The sequence below is a fragment of the Oncorhynchus keta genome, chromosome 28, assembly GCF_023373465.1.
Source record: "Oncorhynchus keta strain PuntledgeMale-10-30-2019 chromosome 28, Oket_V2, whole genome shotgun sequence".
NCBI classification, from domain to species: Eukaryota; Metazoa; Chordata; class Actinopteri; order Salmoniformes; family Salmonidae; genus Oncorhynchus; species Oncorhynchus keta.
This window is the reverse complement of record NC_068448.1, coordinates 48,624,002-48,641,671: the sequence shown is the minus strand read 5'-3', so window position 1 is coordinate 48,641,671 and position 17,670 is coordinate 48,624,002. Positions and strand designations below refer to the sequence as shown.

The 17,670-nt window shown below is 39.5% G+C and overlaps 1 protein-coding gene across 1 annotated transcript in view; it reads right to left on the bottom strand.

Moving 5' to 3' along the window:
- Positions 1–17,670, bottom strand: part of LOC118360481 (5-hydroxytryptamine receptor 5A-like) — a 48,532-nt gene that overhangs the window by 6,602 nt on the left and 24,260 nt on the right. Inside the window, exon 2 of the mRNA XM_035739730.2 lies at positions 9,998–10,808. Coding sequence (XP_035595623.1) covers positions 9,998–10,723 — 726 coding nt within the window. The 5' untranslated portion in view covers positions 10,724–10,808. The remainder of the gene's footprint in view (positions 1–9,997; positions 10,809–17,670) is intronic.

The window sequence follows — 17,670 nt, the reverse complement described above, 5'->3', positions numbered from 1 at the left end:
TTTCTAAAAACCTGTTTTTGCATTGTCATTATGGGGTATTATGTGTCGATTAGGATAAAAAAAAAATTATATAAAAAACAAAAACAATTTTAGAATAAAGCTGTAACGTAACAAAATGTTGAAAAAGTCAAGGTGTCTGAATACTTTCCGCATGCACTGCATGTGACATATTACGCAATTCTCCGGGCCCACTTTTAGCCTATGAGTGCTACTTTTAGAACTACTGGCTATAAAGTAACCAAAAGTACAGGAGAATCTCTTGAAGACATGCAAACGAAAGTAATACACAAGACATAAGCAATAACAACCCTGTTTGATATTGCTTGATAGTCTCAACTGGATTAAACATAGCTGATTATTTTTATTATTATTTATTTATCCAAGTAGCAGTAATCTAAATATCCATATCATTTCCTACTAGAACACAGTGGTTCTACTCTACTGAGCCATACCAGGGGGTTTGGGATTGCGTTTAAACATGGTTTGAAAGTAAGCCCGCTTGAAGTGCATTCAAAAGATACCCTACCGGACACAGTCACGTTTAAAAAGGTGTTGCAAGTACAATAATTACACACTAACAAATGTCATTGTACCACGTAAACACAAGTATTCAACCTGTATTTGTGTTCAGAAACCCCTGAAAAGCTAGCGTTTGTTGTTCCTAAATACATTTAAAATGTATTGGAAACAGGTTATCAAGTTATGCCATGGAACATGTTAGGATGTGTTAATGCTGTATGCAATTTCCAGTAGGGCTCCTACCGCGGTCTGCGTGCTTCCTTGTGTTTAGATGTTATCACGCCTAATATTCACGACTCCTTTTGTACACGCTGTTGACTGGGCTGACCTTGATCCAAACACCCATGTATACAAACTATCATACCACAGATAAAACAGCCTAATTTTCTCCATAGAAAATGAATTGACTAAGCTAATTCAGCTGAAATACCACAGTTCTAGAGGGTGATAGTTGACTGTCTAATTAATTTATGTGAAAACTAGAGGGAGTGTTTACTGGGGGTGTATAATGGTGATAAATATTCATGCTAGGTGCCAATTAGTTTCTATTGTTTGAATGCGGTATAATTTAATAAAACATACAAAAGCTAAAGGCTATTTCCCAATGACCTACCAGTCTATAAGAAGTCATCATTCAACCATCTCCAAATCAGTGAAATAGCCGCAATACATTTGAGCTGTTTTGTAGCAGCCAATTCTCTTAAAAAACCTGTGGAACTTAAAAGTGTATGCTGCTGTTTACTTCTTGAATATAGCCAGAGAGAGTAGAGGCCAGGGTTTGGGTCATTTCCACAAATTCAATTTAAATTCAATTCCCTCTCCCTATACATTCCATCAATTCTAAGTCAAGAAAAAAATACAATTCCTAATTCAATATTCTGCCACAACAATTCACCTAATTAAAATCCTTCCCTTCTTTCAACTCAATCCAAACTGAACCCTACTACCTCAATTCATGGCAGATTCCAAAGACCAACTTTACCTAATAACGAACTAAGAGGGATTCCTGGTAAACCTCAAAATGTCTCCTGAATTATGAAAACTCTCAGGAATTAAGGGAATTATCTTAAAATGTTAAATATATAAAATAAGACAATACGATGGTTTTCATATTAAGACATACAATCATAAAGATGTAAAACATTATCCCAATTATTGAATATCATTGACAAGCTAAAGCTGTTAAAAAATGTCTCTGAATGGTTTGGCACATTGTGGGAAACAATGCTCCATGCTGTAAAAACAATTACACAAATCACCAAACCTTTTTTTTATGAGATAGGGATACACCTAAAACACATTTACAGTGGGGCAAAAAAGTATTTAGTCAGCCACCAATTGTGCAAGTTTTCCCACTTAAAAAGATGAGAGAGGTCTGTAATTTTCATCATAGGTACACTTCAACTATGACAGACAAAATGAGAAAAAAAATCCAGAAAATCATATTGTAGGATTTTTAATGAATTTATTTGCAAATTATGGTGGAAAAAAGTATTTGGTCAATAACAAAAGTTTATCTCAATACTTTGTTATATACCCTTTGTTGGCAATGACAGAGGTCAAACGTTTTCTGTAAGTCTTCACAAGGTTTTCACACACTGTACTCCTCTAGAGCAATGATGTTTTGGGGCTGTTGCTGGGCAACACGGAATTTCAACTCCCTCCAAATATTTTCTATGGGGTTTAGATCTGGAGACTGGCTAATGCTTGTGTTTGGGATCATTGTCATGCTGAAAGACCCAGCCACGTTTCATCTTCAATGCCCTTGCTGATGGAAGGAGGTTTTCACTCAAAATCTCACGATACATGGCCCCATTCATTCATTCCTTTACACGGATCAGTCATCCTGGTCCCTTTGTAGAAAAACAGCCCCAAAGCATGATGTTTCCACCCCCATGCTTCACAGTAGGTATGGTGTTCTTTGGATGCAACTCAGCATTCTTTGTCCTCCAAACACGACGAGTTGAGTTTTTACCAAAATGTTCTATTTTGATTTCATCTGACCATATGACATTCTCCCAATCTTCTTCTGGATCATCCAAATGCTCTCTAGCCTGTTGCGACTCTAGGGGCAGTATTTTAATTTTTGGAAGAAAAAAATGTTCCCGTTTAAAAAGGGATATTTTGTCAGGACAAGATGCTAGAATATGCATATAATTGACAGCTTAGGATAGAAACACTCTAACGATTCCAAAACTGTAAAGATATTGTCTGTGAGTATAACAGAACTGATGTTGCAATCTGGAAGTGCCTCATATTTTGAAAGCACTGCATTCCAATGAGTCCCTATTGAGCTGTGAATGTGCTATCATCCAGCTTCCCCAAGGTATCTACAGCATTGTGACGTAGTTTTACGCATTTATGTTGAAGAATAGCCGTAGGCGGCTACATTGCGTAAGTGGTCACCTGATGGCTCCCAGGGTGACTCTCGCGTAAAATACAGAGGTAGCCATTACTCCAATCGGTCCTATTGAAAAACGAATTGTCCCGACGGATATATTATCGAATAGATATTGGGAAAATACCTTGAGGATTGATTATAAACAACGTTTGCCATGTTTCTGTCGATATTATGGAGCTAATTTGGAATATTTTTCGCCGTTTTCGTGACTGCAATTTCCGGGCGATTTCTCAGCCAAACGTGAAGAACAAACGGAGGTATTTCACCTACAAAAATAATATTTTGGGAAAAAAGCAACATTGGCTAGCTAACTGGGAGTCTTGTGAGTGAAAACATTCGAAGTTCATCAAAGGTAAACAATTTAATTTGATTGCTTTTCTGATTTCCGTGACCAAGTTACCTGCTGCTAGCTGGACAAAATGCTATGCTAGGCTATCGATAAACTTACACAAATGCTTGTCAAGCTTTGGATTTAAAGTATATTTTGAAAATCTGAGATGACAGGGTGATTAACAAAAGGCTAAGCTGTGTCGCAATATATTTAATTTGTGATTTTCATGAATAGGAATATTTTCTAGGGATATTTATGTCCGTTGCGTTATGCTAATTAGTGTCAGGCGATGATTACGCATGCGGGATGGGGAGTCAGCAAACTTCAGACGGGCCTGGACATGTACTGGCTTAAGCAGGGGGACACGTCTGGCACTGCAGGATTTGAGTCCCTGGCGGCGTAGTGTGTTACTGATGGTAGGCTTTGTTACTTTGGTCCCAGCTCTCTGCAGGTCATTCACTAGGTCCCCCCGTGTGGTTCTGGGATTTTTGCTCACCGTTCTTGTGATCATTTTGACCCCACGGGGTGAGATCTTGCGTGGGGCCCCAGATCGAGGGAGATTATCAGTGGTCTTGTATGTCTTCCATTTCCTAATAATTGCTCCCACAGTTGATTTCTTCAAACCAAGCTGCTTACCTATTGCGGATTCAGTCTTCCCAGCCTGGTGCAGGTCTACAATTTTGTTTCTGGTGTCCTTTGACAGCTCTTTGGTCTTGGCCATAGTGGAGTTTGGAGTGTGACTGTTTGAGGTTGTGGACAGGTGTCTTTTATACTGATAACAAGTTCAAACAGGTGCCATTAATACAGGTAACGAGTGGAGGACAGAGGGGCCTCTTAAAGAAGAAGTTACAGGTCTGTGAGAGCCAGAAATCTTTCTTGTTTGTAGGTGACCAAATACTTATTTTCCACCATAATTTGCAAATAAACTCATTAAAAATCCTACATTGTGATATTCTGGATTTTTTTTCTCATTCTGTCTGTCATAGTTGAAGTGTACCTATAATGAAAATTACAGGCCTCTCTCATCTTTTTAAGTGGGAGAACTTGCACAATTGGTGGCTGACTAAATACTTTTTTGCCCCACTGTATTTATATTCAATGTAACATTTACACATCATGTTATTAAGTGCTTAAATACTATTTTGGAACAAGATTCATGATAGAAGTGAGAGAATCTTGTAGAGCTGTGGGCATGTTTGGCAACATTCCCTGCAACAAGCATATGTGTTCTCCCCCAGAACAGGGTTCAGTTCCTGTCTCCACCTTTCGTAATATGTGTATGTCCAAATAAAGCAAAAATACTAAAGGTAGAGTGAAATTCCTTCTCCATAAATGAGAGATTTATTAATTCAGGATTTAAATTAACACTCGGTGCTGTAAAAGAACCTGAGTGTTGGTGTTAATAACCAGATTTGAATGGAATTCTTACTCTGTATAGAGTTAAAGGTTGCGTAAGTAAGAAATGTGTCCACAAATATTCCCGAAATCTCATTATATGTGATTAATGAATGCCATAATGTTGTTATTTTGTTAGGTACTTCTCCCTATTAGCTGACATTTTTCAAAAACATTTGACCTGTCACGCTAGCTGCTCGGTTCATACAGTTTCACAATTCATGGGAATGTAGTGCAATACAGACTGACTCCCTCTGAGGCACATGTTGCTTGGCAACCCATCCGCGGCTAAAACCAGTGTGAGAAACATGCTAACAAACGTTTGTGCTATGAAACAAAATAAATACTCCACTCTGACCCACAAAACTTTTTCGCTAGAGTTATGATGGTGTTGTTCGACAAAGCAGGAAAAGTGAACTTCAAAACGAGATGTAGTTTTATTGGAATTTGCAGCTCTTGTTGGTAAGTAATGAATCAACTAGCTTCTGACGTGACTTAATTCATGTTTAAACACGGAGGAACTCAAAACCACACCCATTATTATTATATTTCCCAGCGTGCTCTATTGTAGGTAGGTTTTTTAAAAAATGGTTTGTTTCAATATTTGTGTATTTGCATGTACATTGATTAATTGATCTCATGCTATCCAAAGATAAATAACATATGTTTTTCTAAACTAATACAATCCGTTAGTAGTTGGATTTATTGAACCCGTTGCTGAGATAGTTGTTCCAGTTTAGATGCTTAAATTGGTCTCCTTTGTATAATTAACTCTACCTTAGAAATTATTCTTAATGCAGGTTGTGGGTAAATTAGTAATTTACGTGTGTAGTACCTTAGCCTATTTACCAGCCAAAAGCCCTTGACCTGTCTGACGGCCAATGAATGTGTTTTGCTTCACTGAATGTTAATCTGTGTAATTGACTAATTTAACTCTGGCTTCGTTTGCTAGTCTACCACTGATCAGACACATTTAGCATGCTATAATGTAGCATACATCAAGTGTATTGTTTTGCTATTGGCTCATAGGCAACGTGAAAAGCCTGTTGATGTTGTTAAATATTGCTATTATTTTGTGTGTATCATGATGAAGATAGTCCTAATTTAAAACCCTACGCCCGTCTCTACTAGGCGTAGAAGGGCTTACGCCCAGGTGGCGCAACAGGTATCATTTTTAGGTCCAATGTAGAGCGCATTTAACATCTGATGTAGAGTTATGACCCACTTGTGACCAACTGGTGCAACCGGCCCCAGTTGTTGGATATGCTAACTCTGTCTGGATTCCAATAGGAACTACATATCACTTTGCAAACCAGCATAATGTGACTTTCCCAATGTGGCCTACAAACCAAGACTTTCAGACCAGTATGTTATGGTAAAACTAGGCTGTTGAGGTACAGCCTTATATGATATGTGATGTATTGTCATAAAGGGTTTGATTTCATGGATAAAATATTAACTTTAGGCACCCAGTGAAGGGGAATTGAATGAAACAACCATGTGTATCACAAGCAGACACAGTGGTAATTATGAAGTTCACTCTGAAGGCACACTGGGATTTATGCAAATATGTGTGTGTATTTGGACAGACGTTAAAATTTTCACCCATGATTGTGTTTATTAGTGACAAAGACTAGGTCATTGGATTCACCTTTTTCAGCTTTTATCTAGGGTTCCATAAAATGATGTGTTCATAAGTGTGTTGAAATACCAGCAGGTCTGTCTTTGATTATCTGTTATATCCATATCACAGCAATAAGAAATCATTTTATTTGCACACCACATCAGGCCATTTTATGAAATGATGATGACCTTCAGGCTGATGTTTAATTCCAATTATACAACTGGTGGTTTAGAATTCCCATTGTTAGAGCCTCTCCTGCCCATGATAAATGAGAAAACATACACATGGCCACGTTCATTTAAAGTGGAATCTTTACGTCGTTACCGAGCAACGCACTACCACAACTACTTTTACAACTACTAGTCTTAGCACCTGTAACTCATCATGGATGATTTTAAAGTTATTCTTGATTTGTTTTATCCACTAATGTTTAATGAATGGTGCCAACAAGAAGAGGAGGAGGACATTAATGAAATTAAACAAGAAGAAGAGCAAGTTGACCAGCAACCTGAGCTTAGCTTTAACGTTAGACATCTGTAATGTTAGCCCTGGTATAGACAACATAGAAAAGGAGCAAAGTGAAGAAGCTAGCTACATCAAGACAAACCAACTGGGCAGTGAAGTGCTTTCTGGAATGGCTGTCAGAAAAGGGTATACACATCGATCTGGTAACTGTTTCAAAACAGGAGAATGATAATATTCTCTGGAGTTTATACGCCACCTACTGAATAAGGTGTGGTTTGATTTGCAGTTGCACTTTTGCCAAAGACGCAATGAAGGAAATCACAAACTGAAGCCAGACTCATTCGTGATAAAAGACAAAAATGAAGAAACCAAGAACCACAAAAATCCAATGGAAAGAGAGAGAGAATCGTCGTGGCTGCATTTATGAGAACCTAGGAGAATGAGCTCTGCCTTGTGGAAATGTGCAATTCAGTATCATAAATTAATAGCTGTCGGTGCTGTGACTATATGAAAATAATTGTCATTATGGTTTCTATTCTTATCTGTTGTTGTAATGTCTTTGCTACAATGTTTCAGTGCTGTTTTCAGAACCATGGACAGCTCCCCTATACAATGTTTTGATCCGTTATTCAATTTTCCTATGCATAGACCAGACGTGCGCTGTTTTCAGAACCATGTACAGCCTCCCTAGAAACCAAAGTTCTGGAACTATCAACCAGCGCTCGGGTAGTTTTGCTTTACATGGCAGTCAATATGAATAGAACTAACGACCAGAGAGCGCCTAAAATGTCACTTGACATCCAGTCTCAGTGAATGTAGCATCATTTTTTTTGTAAAAAAAAAAAGATGGTTTGGGAAATAATCTTGATTTTAATGCTGGTAACCCATTGTATAAAAACTGTAATACAGTTGAGCCGGTTTCGCCTCATGGCTATGACCACATCACAGCCATGATAAAAATGTCATAACACATGGCCTCTCATGTATTATTGCTTAATTGATATCCAGCCAAATGGCACATTTACAAGATTTGGAATAATTCATCACCCACCTTTTCCATTCAGACTGATTATAGAAGATAGTGAGCATAAAATTGGTAGGACAACCTAAGCTATAAATAAATAAATCCAACTACTAACAGATCAGAGTAGATAAAAATAAATGTGCAAATGAATAATTTATACATGCTGGGAAGTGTTAATCAGCCCCCTGAAACCATTTCAAACGTATTTTTCCAAAGCTAAAATGTAAGCAATAAAGAATAATTTAGTAAACAATACTGGAATTAAGCCCCGATACACAGAGTTACCAAACATTAGAAACACCTGCTCTTTCCATGACAGACTGACCAGATGAATCCAGCTGAAAGCTCTGATCCCTTATTGAGACAATTGAGACATGGATTGTGTATGTGTGCCATTCAGAGGGTGAATGAGCAAACAAAAGATTTGTGCCTTTGAACGGGGGATGGTAATACTGTAGGTGCCAGGCATATCAGCTTGAGTGTTTCAAGAACTACAACTCTGCTGGGTTTTTCACACTCAACAGTGTCCTGTGTGTATCAAGAATGGTCAACCACCCAAAGGATATCCAGCCAACTTGACACAACTGTGGGAAGCATTGGAGTCTAGATGGGCCAGCATCCCCGTGGAACACTTTTTTTTGTAGAGTCCATGCCCTGACAAATTGAGTCTGTTCTGAGGACAAAAGGGGGTGGAACTCAATATTAGGAAGGTGTACACTCAGTGTATATTAACAAGGCATCCTTAAGGGATAGTCCACCCAAATTACAGAATTACAATGTTGTAGTTCATAGACTGCTTAAGGGTAAGGAAACCAAAATGAAATTTGGGTGAAATATCCCTTTAATGGGACCAACATAAATACATTGGAAACATATTGCACATCCTCATTAGCAAACATTTTAATGTAATGCATATACAGTACTGTATATAGTTATAAATACTTGATCAAACATTGTGTTCACTTAATTATTTCAAACAACATGTGCATTCAATTTCAATGCTAAATACATCAACTCCAGTAACTGGAACTTGCACGATTATAATACAATTGAAGTTTTACAATTCTAAATTCCAATCCAAGGATGTTTTTATTTTACAATTCAAATTCAATTCCAATACAGACAGCCTAAATGGCAATTCCATTTCAATTCCATTCCAATGATGGTTCTTGTTCAATTCCTGATCAATTCCAATTCAGACAGTCTAAATTCCGATTAAATTCAAATTCCATTCAATTTTTGTTTTACAGTTTAAATGTAATTCCAATTCAGACAGTCTAAATTTAAATTCAATTCCACTTATATGTATTTTTACAATTCCAATTAAATTCCAAGTAAATACTCCACTTCATGCTTGAATTCCAGAATTTAGAATTATATAATTTTTTTGGAATTGACCCCAACCCTTGTGGAGGCAACATGGAGGAAGCTCCATTTGAACAAGCTTGGGCACTATAGCCATTAATACCAGGCCCTTCTTCACTTGCCACTGCTTCTTGATTATTCCTTGGATTAAATGCCATGGATTAAATGTCCGTCTGTGTGGGGAACACATTATCTCCCACCCGCTGTGTGTATATTTGTGTGTGTGTATTTGTGTGTGTGGATGTGCATGTGTGTGGGCCTATGTACAAACATACTTGTGTACGTACATGCCTCCATGTGATTTGGTCTGTTGAATATGAGATACAGTACACACACGCGTTAGAGAGCAATACACATCCTGCAGCACCATCACAACACCATCAGAACACAGCTCAGAATGTGTTGTGGAGATGACATGGTTTTCTACTAATTGCCCAGCAACCGATATGAGAGCAACAGCATATCCTCATCAGTCGATAACAATGTGATATGCACCTCAGGAGCAGATATGAGAAAGGTATAATGACACTGATATAATTGATGTATATTCAGATAATGATTCAGATTTTGTTTGAATGGGCAACCATTATCTGAACATTGATCAGGGTTGATTAGGTCTGTCAAAAATGCCAGAGGAGCTTTACGAGTGTGTCAAAGTAATAATAAGGTAATGAAATCTGGTTATTAATGCCATGCTAGCCTACTGGTAGTTCATCATGTGGATCCCACATGGAACAACCAACCATCCAGCGGGCAAAACTAGTTGAAAAATAAATAATTACAACCAAAAACTGTTTGGATTTTTTTTTACAAATGTAATTCTAACCAGTTTTACCCGCCTGGCACGGGGTAAGACTATGGTAACAAAAGTACCTCAATCACCTCAGCCATAGGCGTGATGGTGTTGGTCTTGCACGAGCCGATGCGGAACTTGGCCGCCTTGTAGATCTTCCAGTAGACGAAGAGCACCACGCACAGCGGCAGGTAGAACGCTCCGAAGGTGGAGAAGATGGTGTAGGAGGGTGCCTGGCTCACCTGGCACTCCATGCCCTCCTCTGAGTAGGTCTCACCCCAGCCGAACAGTGGCGACAGGGAGATGACTGAGGACAGCAGCCAGGTGAGTACGATCATCACATTGGAGATCCTCTTGCGAGTCTTGAGCGTGTATTCCAAGTGTCTGGTGATGGACCAGTAGCGGTCCAGGGCGATGGCGGTCACGTTCCAGATGCTGGCCGTGCAGCAGAGCACGTCGAAGGAGATCCACACTTGGCAGAGCACGCGGCCAAGCTTCCACAGCCGCCCATTGAGCTCGTGTACCAGGCTCAGTGGCATGACCAGGGCAGCCACCATCACGTCTGAAATGGCCATGGAAGCCACCAGGTTGTGGGGCACACGGTGGAAGGTCCGCACCCTCAGGATGGTGAGGAGAACCAGGAGGTTCCAAACAAAGGTGGCCACCACCAGCATGGCTAGCAGGGTGAGGGTTAGCACGCTGAACACCGAAAACGGACGGTAGAAGTTCCCTGTTCCATACCCCAGGTTGTCGCTCCCGGCCCCGCTGATGTTGGTGGTCACTAGGCTCATGTTGGGCTCAGTCATGTTCAACAGTGTTCAGCAGTGGTCACACAGCCCAGCTGGCTTAATATGGTCAGACAGGTCCGTCACAGGGAAGGCTTCTGATATCCTGCAGTGTAGAGAGAGATAGAAGAAGAAGCTTATTAGGTGCTCTATTCATCTGTATCGCTGAAGAGTTACAAATTGCATGATAGAAATGTAAAAGGTCATTTCCGATTGAACCGACATATGCAGCGTTTACCATGAATGCAGTCTATGCCAACTAGGGTAACAAAGGGTCAGGAAACTTTCCGGTAAATGTCCAGAATTCTTCTGGAAATTTTCCATGGGAAGTTAAGCGAGGGAATTTGGGAAATTTTGCTTAAATTCATCTACAAAGTTAGCTTGTAACAGTGAACCTTTTTTGTGGGATACACATAAGGCAATTCTAGGTCTTGTGGCATATTTTGGTTAAACTATCCCCAATCCAATGGAATTGCAATCCTCTGCATTCACAGTGCACTCTTCCATCACATATACAGCTGATTCTCAAGATCTTGTACACTAATGAGATGCTATTGAGCCCACACTACTACACTGTCTGAGCCAAGGACTACATGCTTTCTGGTAAGTTTTGATTACAATACTGGATGGTGTGAATATATTTTATACGAAATACATACTTTTTTGTTAACTAGTAAATAGTAGTCTACAGCAAAGTGTGTTTAAATAATTTATAACTTGTTAACCATTTCTGCTAGTTCATTTTTGCTTCCATGTGGGTTTTAGCTTGCTTGAGCCTGCTAACTGAGGAGTGTCAATTCACCTGTTTCCATACATGTTTCATTTTAAAACATGTATCTTACAAAGGAGTTGTTTAACTGTTTATCTATTTATCTATACATGGAATTGTATTTGTTTTTTTTTTACAAAATAAATTATATTCAGGAAAATGCCTCGGGCGCTATATGATGTGTGGAGACATTTCACTGCAGCTTATATAGAAGGAAAAGCTGTGTACATTTGCAAATACTGTGCCAAATCATATGTGAAGAATGCAACAAAGATGCAGAATCATCTGGCCAAGTGCATAAAGTTCCCTCAGCGCTCACAACAAGCAACCTCTGACAAAAGTCCCTCTACTTCTATTCGAGGTGAAAATGATGAATCAGACACCTTATCGATAGCAGCAGCTCATGGTCCTCCTGGAATCAGCCATTTTTTAAAACTCAATGGAGGAACGTAGTCAGAGAAATGCTGATGAATGTCTTGCTCGAGTTGTGTATGCAACTGGTTCACCTCTGATGCGCACAGGCAATGTGATTTGGAAGAGATTTCTGAATGTTCTTTGCCCAGCATACACCCCTCCAACCAGACATGCTTTATCTACTCATTTGCTGGATGCAGACTTCAACAGATTACAAGTGAAGGTCAAGCAAATCATAGAGAAAGCACACTGTATTGAGATAATCTCTGATGGGTGGTCAAATGTTCATGGGTAAGGAATAATGAACTACATCATCTCCACCCCTCAACCAGTATTCTACAAGAGCACAGACACAAGGGACAACAGACACACCTGTCTCTACATTGCAGATGACCGTGGACCACAGAAGGTATTTGCACTGGTGACAGACCATGCCACGAACATGAAGGCTGCTTGGTCTAAAGTGGAGGAGACCAACCCTCACATCACACCCATTGGCTGTGCTGCCCATGCATTGAATATGCTCCTCAAGGGCATCATGGCACTGAAAACAATGGATACACTCTACAAGAGAGCCAATGAAATGGTTAGGTATGTGAAGGATCAAAAAGTTATAGCAGCAATCTACCTCACCCAGCAAAGTGAGAAGAATAAGAGCACCACATTGAAGCTGCCCACCAACACCCGTTGGGGTGGTGTTGTCACGCTGCAGCATACATGCTGGACCACAAGTATGCTGGCAAGAGAATCCTGTCTGGTGCACAGATCAACAAGGCCTATGGTGTCATCACTACTGTGTCTCGTCACCTTGGCCTGGATAATGGCAAGGTTCTTGGCAGTCTGGCAAAGTACACTTCCAAGCAAGGACTTTGGGATGGAGTTGCAATATGGCAGTTTTGCCAACATATCTCATCAGCCACCTGGTGGAAGGGACTTGTGGATCTGAGGCTCTTTCCCTTGTTGCGTACATCATCCTCCAAATCCCACCAACATCAGCCGCCTCAGAGTGCAACTGGATCTTGTTTGGGAACACACACACCAAAGCACACAACAGGCTGACCAATACAAGGGTTGGAAAATTGGAGGCCATCCTGGCAAATGTGAGGCTTTTTGAGCCTGACAACAAGCCACCCTCAACAAGGTTGGAAAGTGACAGTGAAGATGAGGCCCCAGAGTCTGATGTTCAAAAAGTGGACATTGAGGTTGTCCAGGGAGAAGACAAGGAAGCCCGAGAGGAAGACAACCAAAGCTTTAGTTTGACTATCACTTTACAGTTGTATGTTGAAAACGTTTTTGGATGATGCGATGTATCAAATCATTTGCAATTATTGTCTACTTATGATAAGGTAAAAGGTTTCTGTTTCTGTCTCCATATGATATGGTAAATATATCCAATGCAAAACACATCTACATTTAAATGGTATTAATTTGCATATATTTCCATTAATTCCCATTAATTCCCACGGAAGGTTCCCACCTCTGAATATTCCCCAAAATGTGCAACCCTACCGCCAACGCAGGAACATTGCCTTCAGATTTCAATTGGGCTTTAGTGCTGAACTTCCTACGACATGCATTGAATAGAGCCCTAAGTCATGCCAACAGAAAACATGGTTCTTGGTAGTTTTGACACGTGACAATGGTCACAACCATATCAGTTGAAGAATTGAAGCTACAAGCAAAAGAAACTGTGAAGGGCATTTTACAATTTTGTTCACTGGATTTGCACATTCCCTGTGAAAGCACTACTTTATTCTGGTGTGTTATAAAGACGCTGTTTGGTAAGTGGCTCACAACAGCAGAAAGCTGGCCGAGAGGCTCATTTAAACTGACAAGTAATCTGCCTGCAACTTTCATACTTGCTTGTGATATCCAGTTAATAAGCAGCTGAGGTACTCCACTACATCCTTGATTCTGACTAAGAACATAAGTATTCAGTTCCAACGCACAAACTCCAACATTCTTTCTCACATAAATGCATCACATATGAAAAGATCTACAATGGAACACACAATTTAGTGTTTGTAACTTTTGAAGCTCTAACAAGGCTTATGCACGAGTATGAGTGCCTCAACTGCTTATGCATATCCCACCATTTGGATAGTTAACACTTTATAATAGTTCAATAATAATGTTATTATATTTACATGATCATATATCTTTAAAAAAATCAAATAATTTATCTTTCAAATACAATTACAAATTCAGTGCCTTACGTTTTGCATAACATGGATTTATACAAACAGTATCAAAAAGTACCGTAACCATATAAAAACCACAATTTAAAAAAAAAGTGCTGTTCTGCAGAACCTGACCAGTACCTATATATATATATAATGCAAAATAATAGTCAACAAAATTCAATAATTCAGTTTCTCTAATGTTTTTACTTATGATTAACATGATTAACATTCAAATAGGTGCCATTAATACAGGTAATGAGTGGAGGACAGAGGAGCCTCTTAAAGAAGAAGTTACAGGTCTGTGAGTGCCAGAAATCTTGCTTGTTTGTAGATGCCCAAACACTTATTTTCCACCCTAATTTGCAAATAACATCATTAAAAATCCTACAATGTGATTTTCTGGATTTGTTTTCTGATTTTGTCTGTCATAGTTGAAGTGGACCTATGATGAAAATTACAGGCCTCTCTCATCTTTTTAAGTGGGAGAACGTGCACAATTGGTGTCTGACTAAATACTTTTTTGCCCCACTGTATATTTAACAGAATGCCAGCTTAGGGCACACAAAACACTTTTAATATGCAGTCTCTTCTTGTTGCATACTGAAATCATGAGTTCAATTAGTACTTGTCCAAAATGTCTTTCTTGACGCGCAAGGGAAACAATGGTTTATCCTGAAGACCTAGTTGCCAAGTTTGATTGAACAGGATTCCAAACATCCCAATGTTCTGACACAAGGATGTTATGTATTTGTCTTCAGGCACCTTTTATTCATCGTTGATGACTCTGGTATGAACCTCCATCTTTTTTTATGGATAAATAAGATACACTTGCTCGTTGGTTCTTAAAATGCAAATGCTTCCAAACCGTCAGTCTACTGCACATTCAATGAGTGAGTGAGAGAGGTAAGGAGGTTTTTAATGGAGAAGTTACTGTTGGATATCTCAGGCCATATGCTACTTTCAGGTATAACAATGAATCTCTCTGGCCATCTTTTCAGTTGAAAATAACAGAGGAGACTGAGTACCATGCAAACGAGTGAGGCAGATGTGTCAAGCAGGTTTAAAAAATAGCAGCTTGGTCCCCACTCATAGGGGTCACGACAGGCTAACCTTAGGATAATGTACAGCAAAGTCACCACACCATACTGTTCATGTGTTGTTACTGGACATAACACACACTTGGTTATCTTGACCCAGCCATTTGGGTTGCATGAATAACCTGAGATGTTAGGGCTGTGGCTTTCAGATCATTATTTTGGGCCACCCGTATGTGTAAATGTCATTCCTACTCATCATCTTATATTTGTACACTGGACATTTTAACTGTCCCTGAATATTTTTTGCACATTACGCATTTGAATACAAAATTCATAACATTATTATTTACATATACTACAGTGAGATAAGAACTTGTACACTTCATAAAAGCTTCAAAAGTGTCAGTGTTTAACCTGACCATATGATATAAAATACAACAAAACAGATTAACTGGAAAGACATTTACTTTAATGGTTGGCCAAAAATAGCTAACTGTAAGCCACACATGTCATTGATTGAACACAACCACTCAAAATTGATTTAACCTGTTTCAAATGATGCGACACAACCAATATAAGCCAGTTCAGAGAGCAAACAGGTTGTTGAAGGTGGGAAGGAGAAAGTCTGAGAATGGATAGAAGAAACAATGTGAGAGGTCGAGGACGAGTGCGTATGCGAGGTAGGCGACAAGGAGGAGGAGGGCAAGGAAGAGGAAGAGGAGGACGAAGAGGAAGACAAAGAGTGGAAATATCTGATGAAATTCGAGCAACAGTTATAGACCATGTTCTTGTCCATGGACTGACAATGAGGGAAGTAAGACTTAGATTGTGTCCACCATAGTAAGGACATTCAGAGAAGAGAGCAGGTACAGGATACTACTGTATTTTTGTAATTACAAATTTACTGTACTACACTATATGCAGCTGTTTCAATAGACATTTGTAAAGTTAACACTGTATGTATTGTACTGCATGAATATGTTTTGTAACTGCACAACTACTTTTTGTAGAATTGCAAGGCTGCCACATGCAGGTGGAAGGACAGCTATATTCACTCAGGAGCAAGAGGCCGTTATAGTTGGCATGGTCCTTCAAGATAATGCAATACGACTCATAGAAATCCAGGAATGAGTGATACAAGAGAACACACACTTCCTAAGAATCGACAGTGTGAGCATTTCCACAATTGACCGTGTCCTCCATTGTAACAGGATGCGAATGAAACAAGTATACAGAGTACCTTTTGAGCGCAACTCACCAAGGATGAAAGAACTGCGAGCTCAGTATGTGCAAGTAAGTGTACATTCAGAAACATTTACTGTAATCGAGATTGTCTACAATACTAACACATACTATGTGAATGACATTACTCTTCAGTACATACAATGTATGTGAATCAGAAACCTAATTGTACTCTACAGTATAGCACTGTCTCTGTACGACTTACACAATCCTACATACAGTATATTGTATTTCTACACAGACAATATTTGACTTGGAATCCTTGGACAGACCCCATGAGTTCATCTTTGTCGATGAAGCAGGCTTCAATCTAACAAAGAGGAGAACGAGAGGCCGAAACATGATTGGACAGAGGGCCATTGTTGAAGTCCCTGGTCAACGAGGTGGCAATGTCACAATCTGTGCTGCTATCAGCAACCATGGTGTTCTACATCACCATGTTATACTCGGGCCATATAACACCTTCTAAGATTTATTGCCAATCTAAGAGATATTTTATTTGAGCAGCAGGTTCAAGGGCAGCAGGGTCAAGAGCTAAATGAGAATCCCATTCCCACCTATGTGATAGTGTGGGACAATGTCAGTTTCCACCGAGCTGCTCAGGTAAGGGAATGGTTTAACATCAATGGGCAGTTTATGAACTTGTACCTCCCTCCACACTCGCCTTTCCTGAATCCGATTGAGGAGTTTTTCTCCTCTTGGAGATGGAAAGTGTATGATAGACAACCCTACACCAGAGTAAATCTGCTGCAAGCCATGGATTTAGCCTGTGGTGATATAGGCGAGGAATCATGTCAGGGCTGGATACGGCACACAAGAGGCTTCTTCCCCCGTTGCCTCAGGAGGAACAATATTGCTTGTGATGTCGATGAAGTGCTCTGGCCTGACCCAGCCCAAAGACAAGAAGAAGCACATTGATCACATGTTTACTCCTTTGATTTTTGTCCCTTTTAGTATTGTATACTTTAGTACAGTGCATTGGTAGGCTGAATACTGTACAATGGACAAATTGTATGGCCCTGAACATTGTGCTTTCCATTTATTAACAGTGTTGACTGCTCAATAGATTTTTGACTGGTTGCAGGTTCATATCAACAAAGAACAAGAATTACAGTAAAAGGACACGTTTGTGAGATGCAGGGTACAGTACTGTAAAAAATAGGGGTACAAGGAGGAGGAAGAACAAAAAACAAAATTGCAAAGAGCAAAGCAGAGTAGTAATTTCTGATCAATTTTGAGCTACTATGATAGAACTTGTTTTCGTTCAGCAAAAGAATGACGGAAAAATATGAATATTTTTTTTAGATTAAAAATGGACTTCTC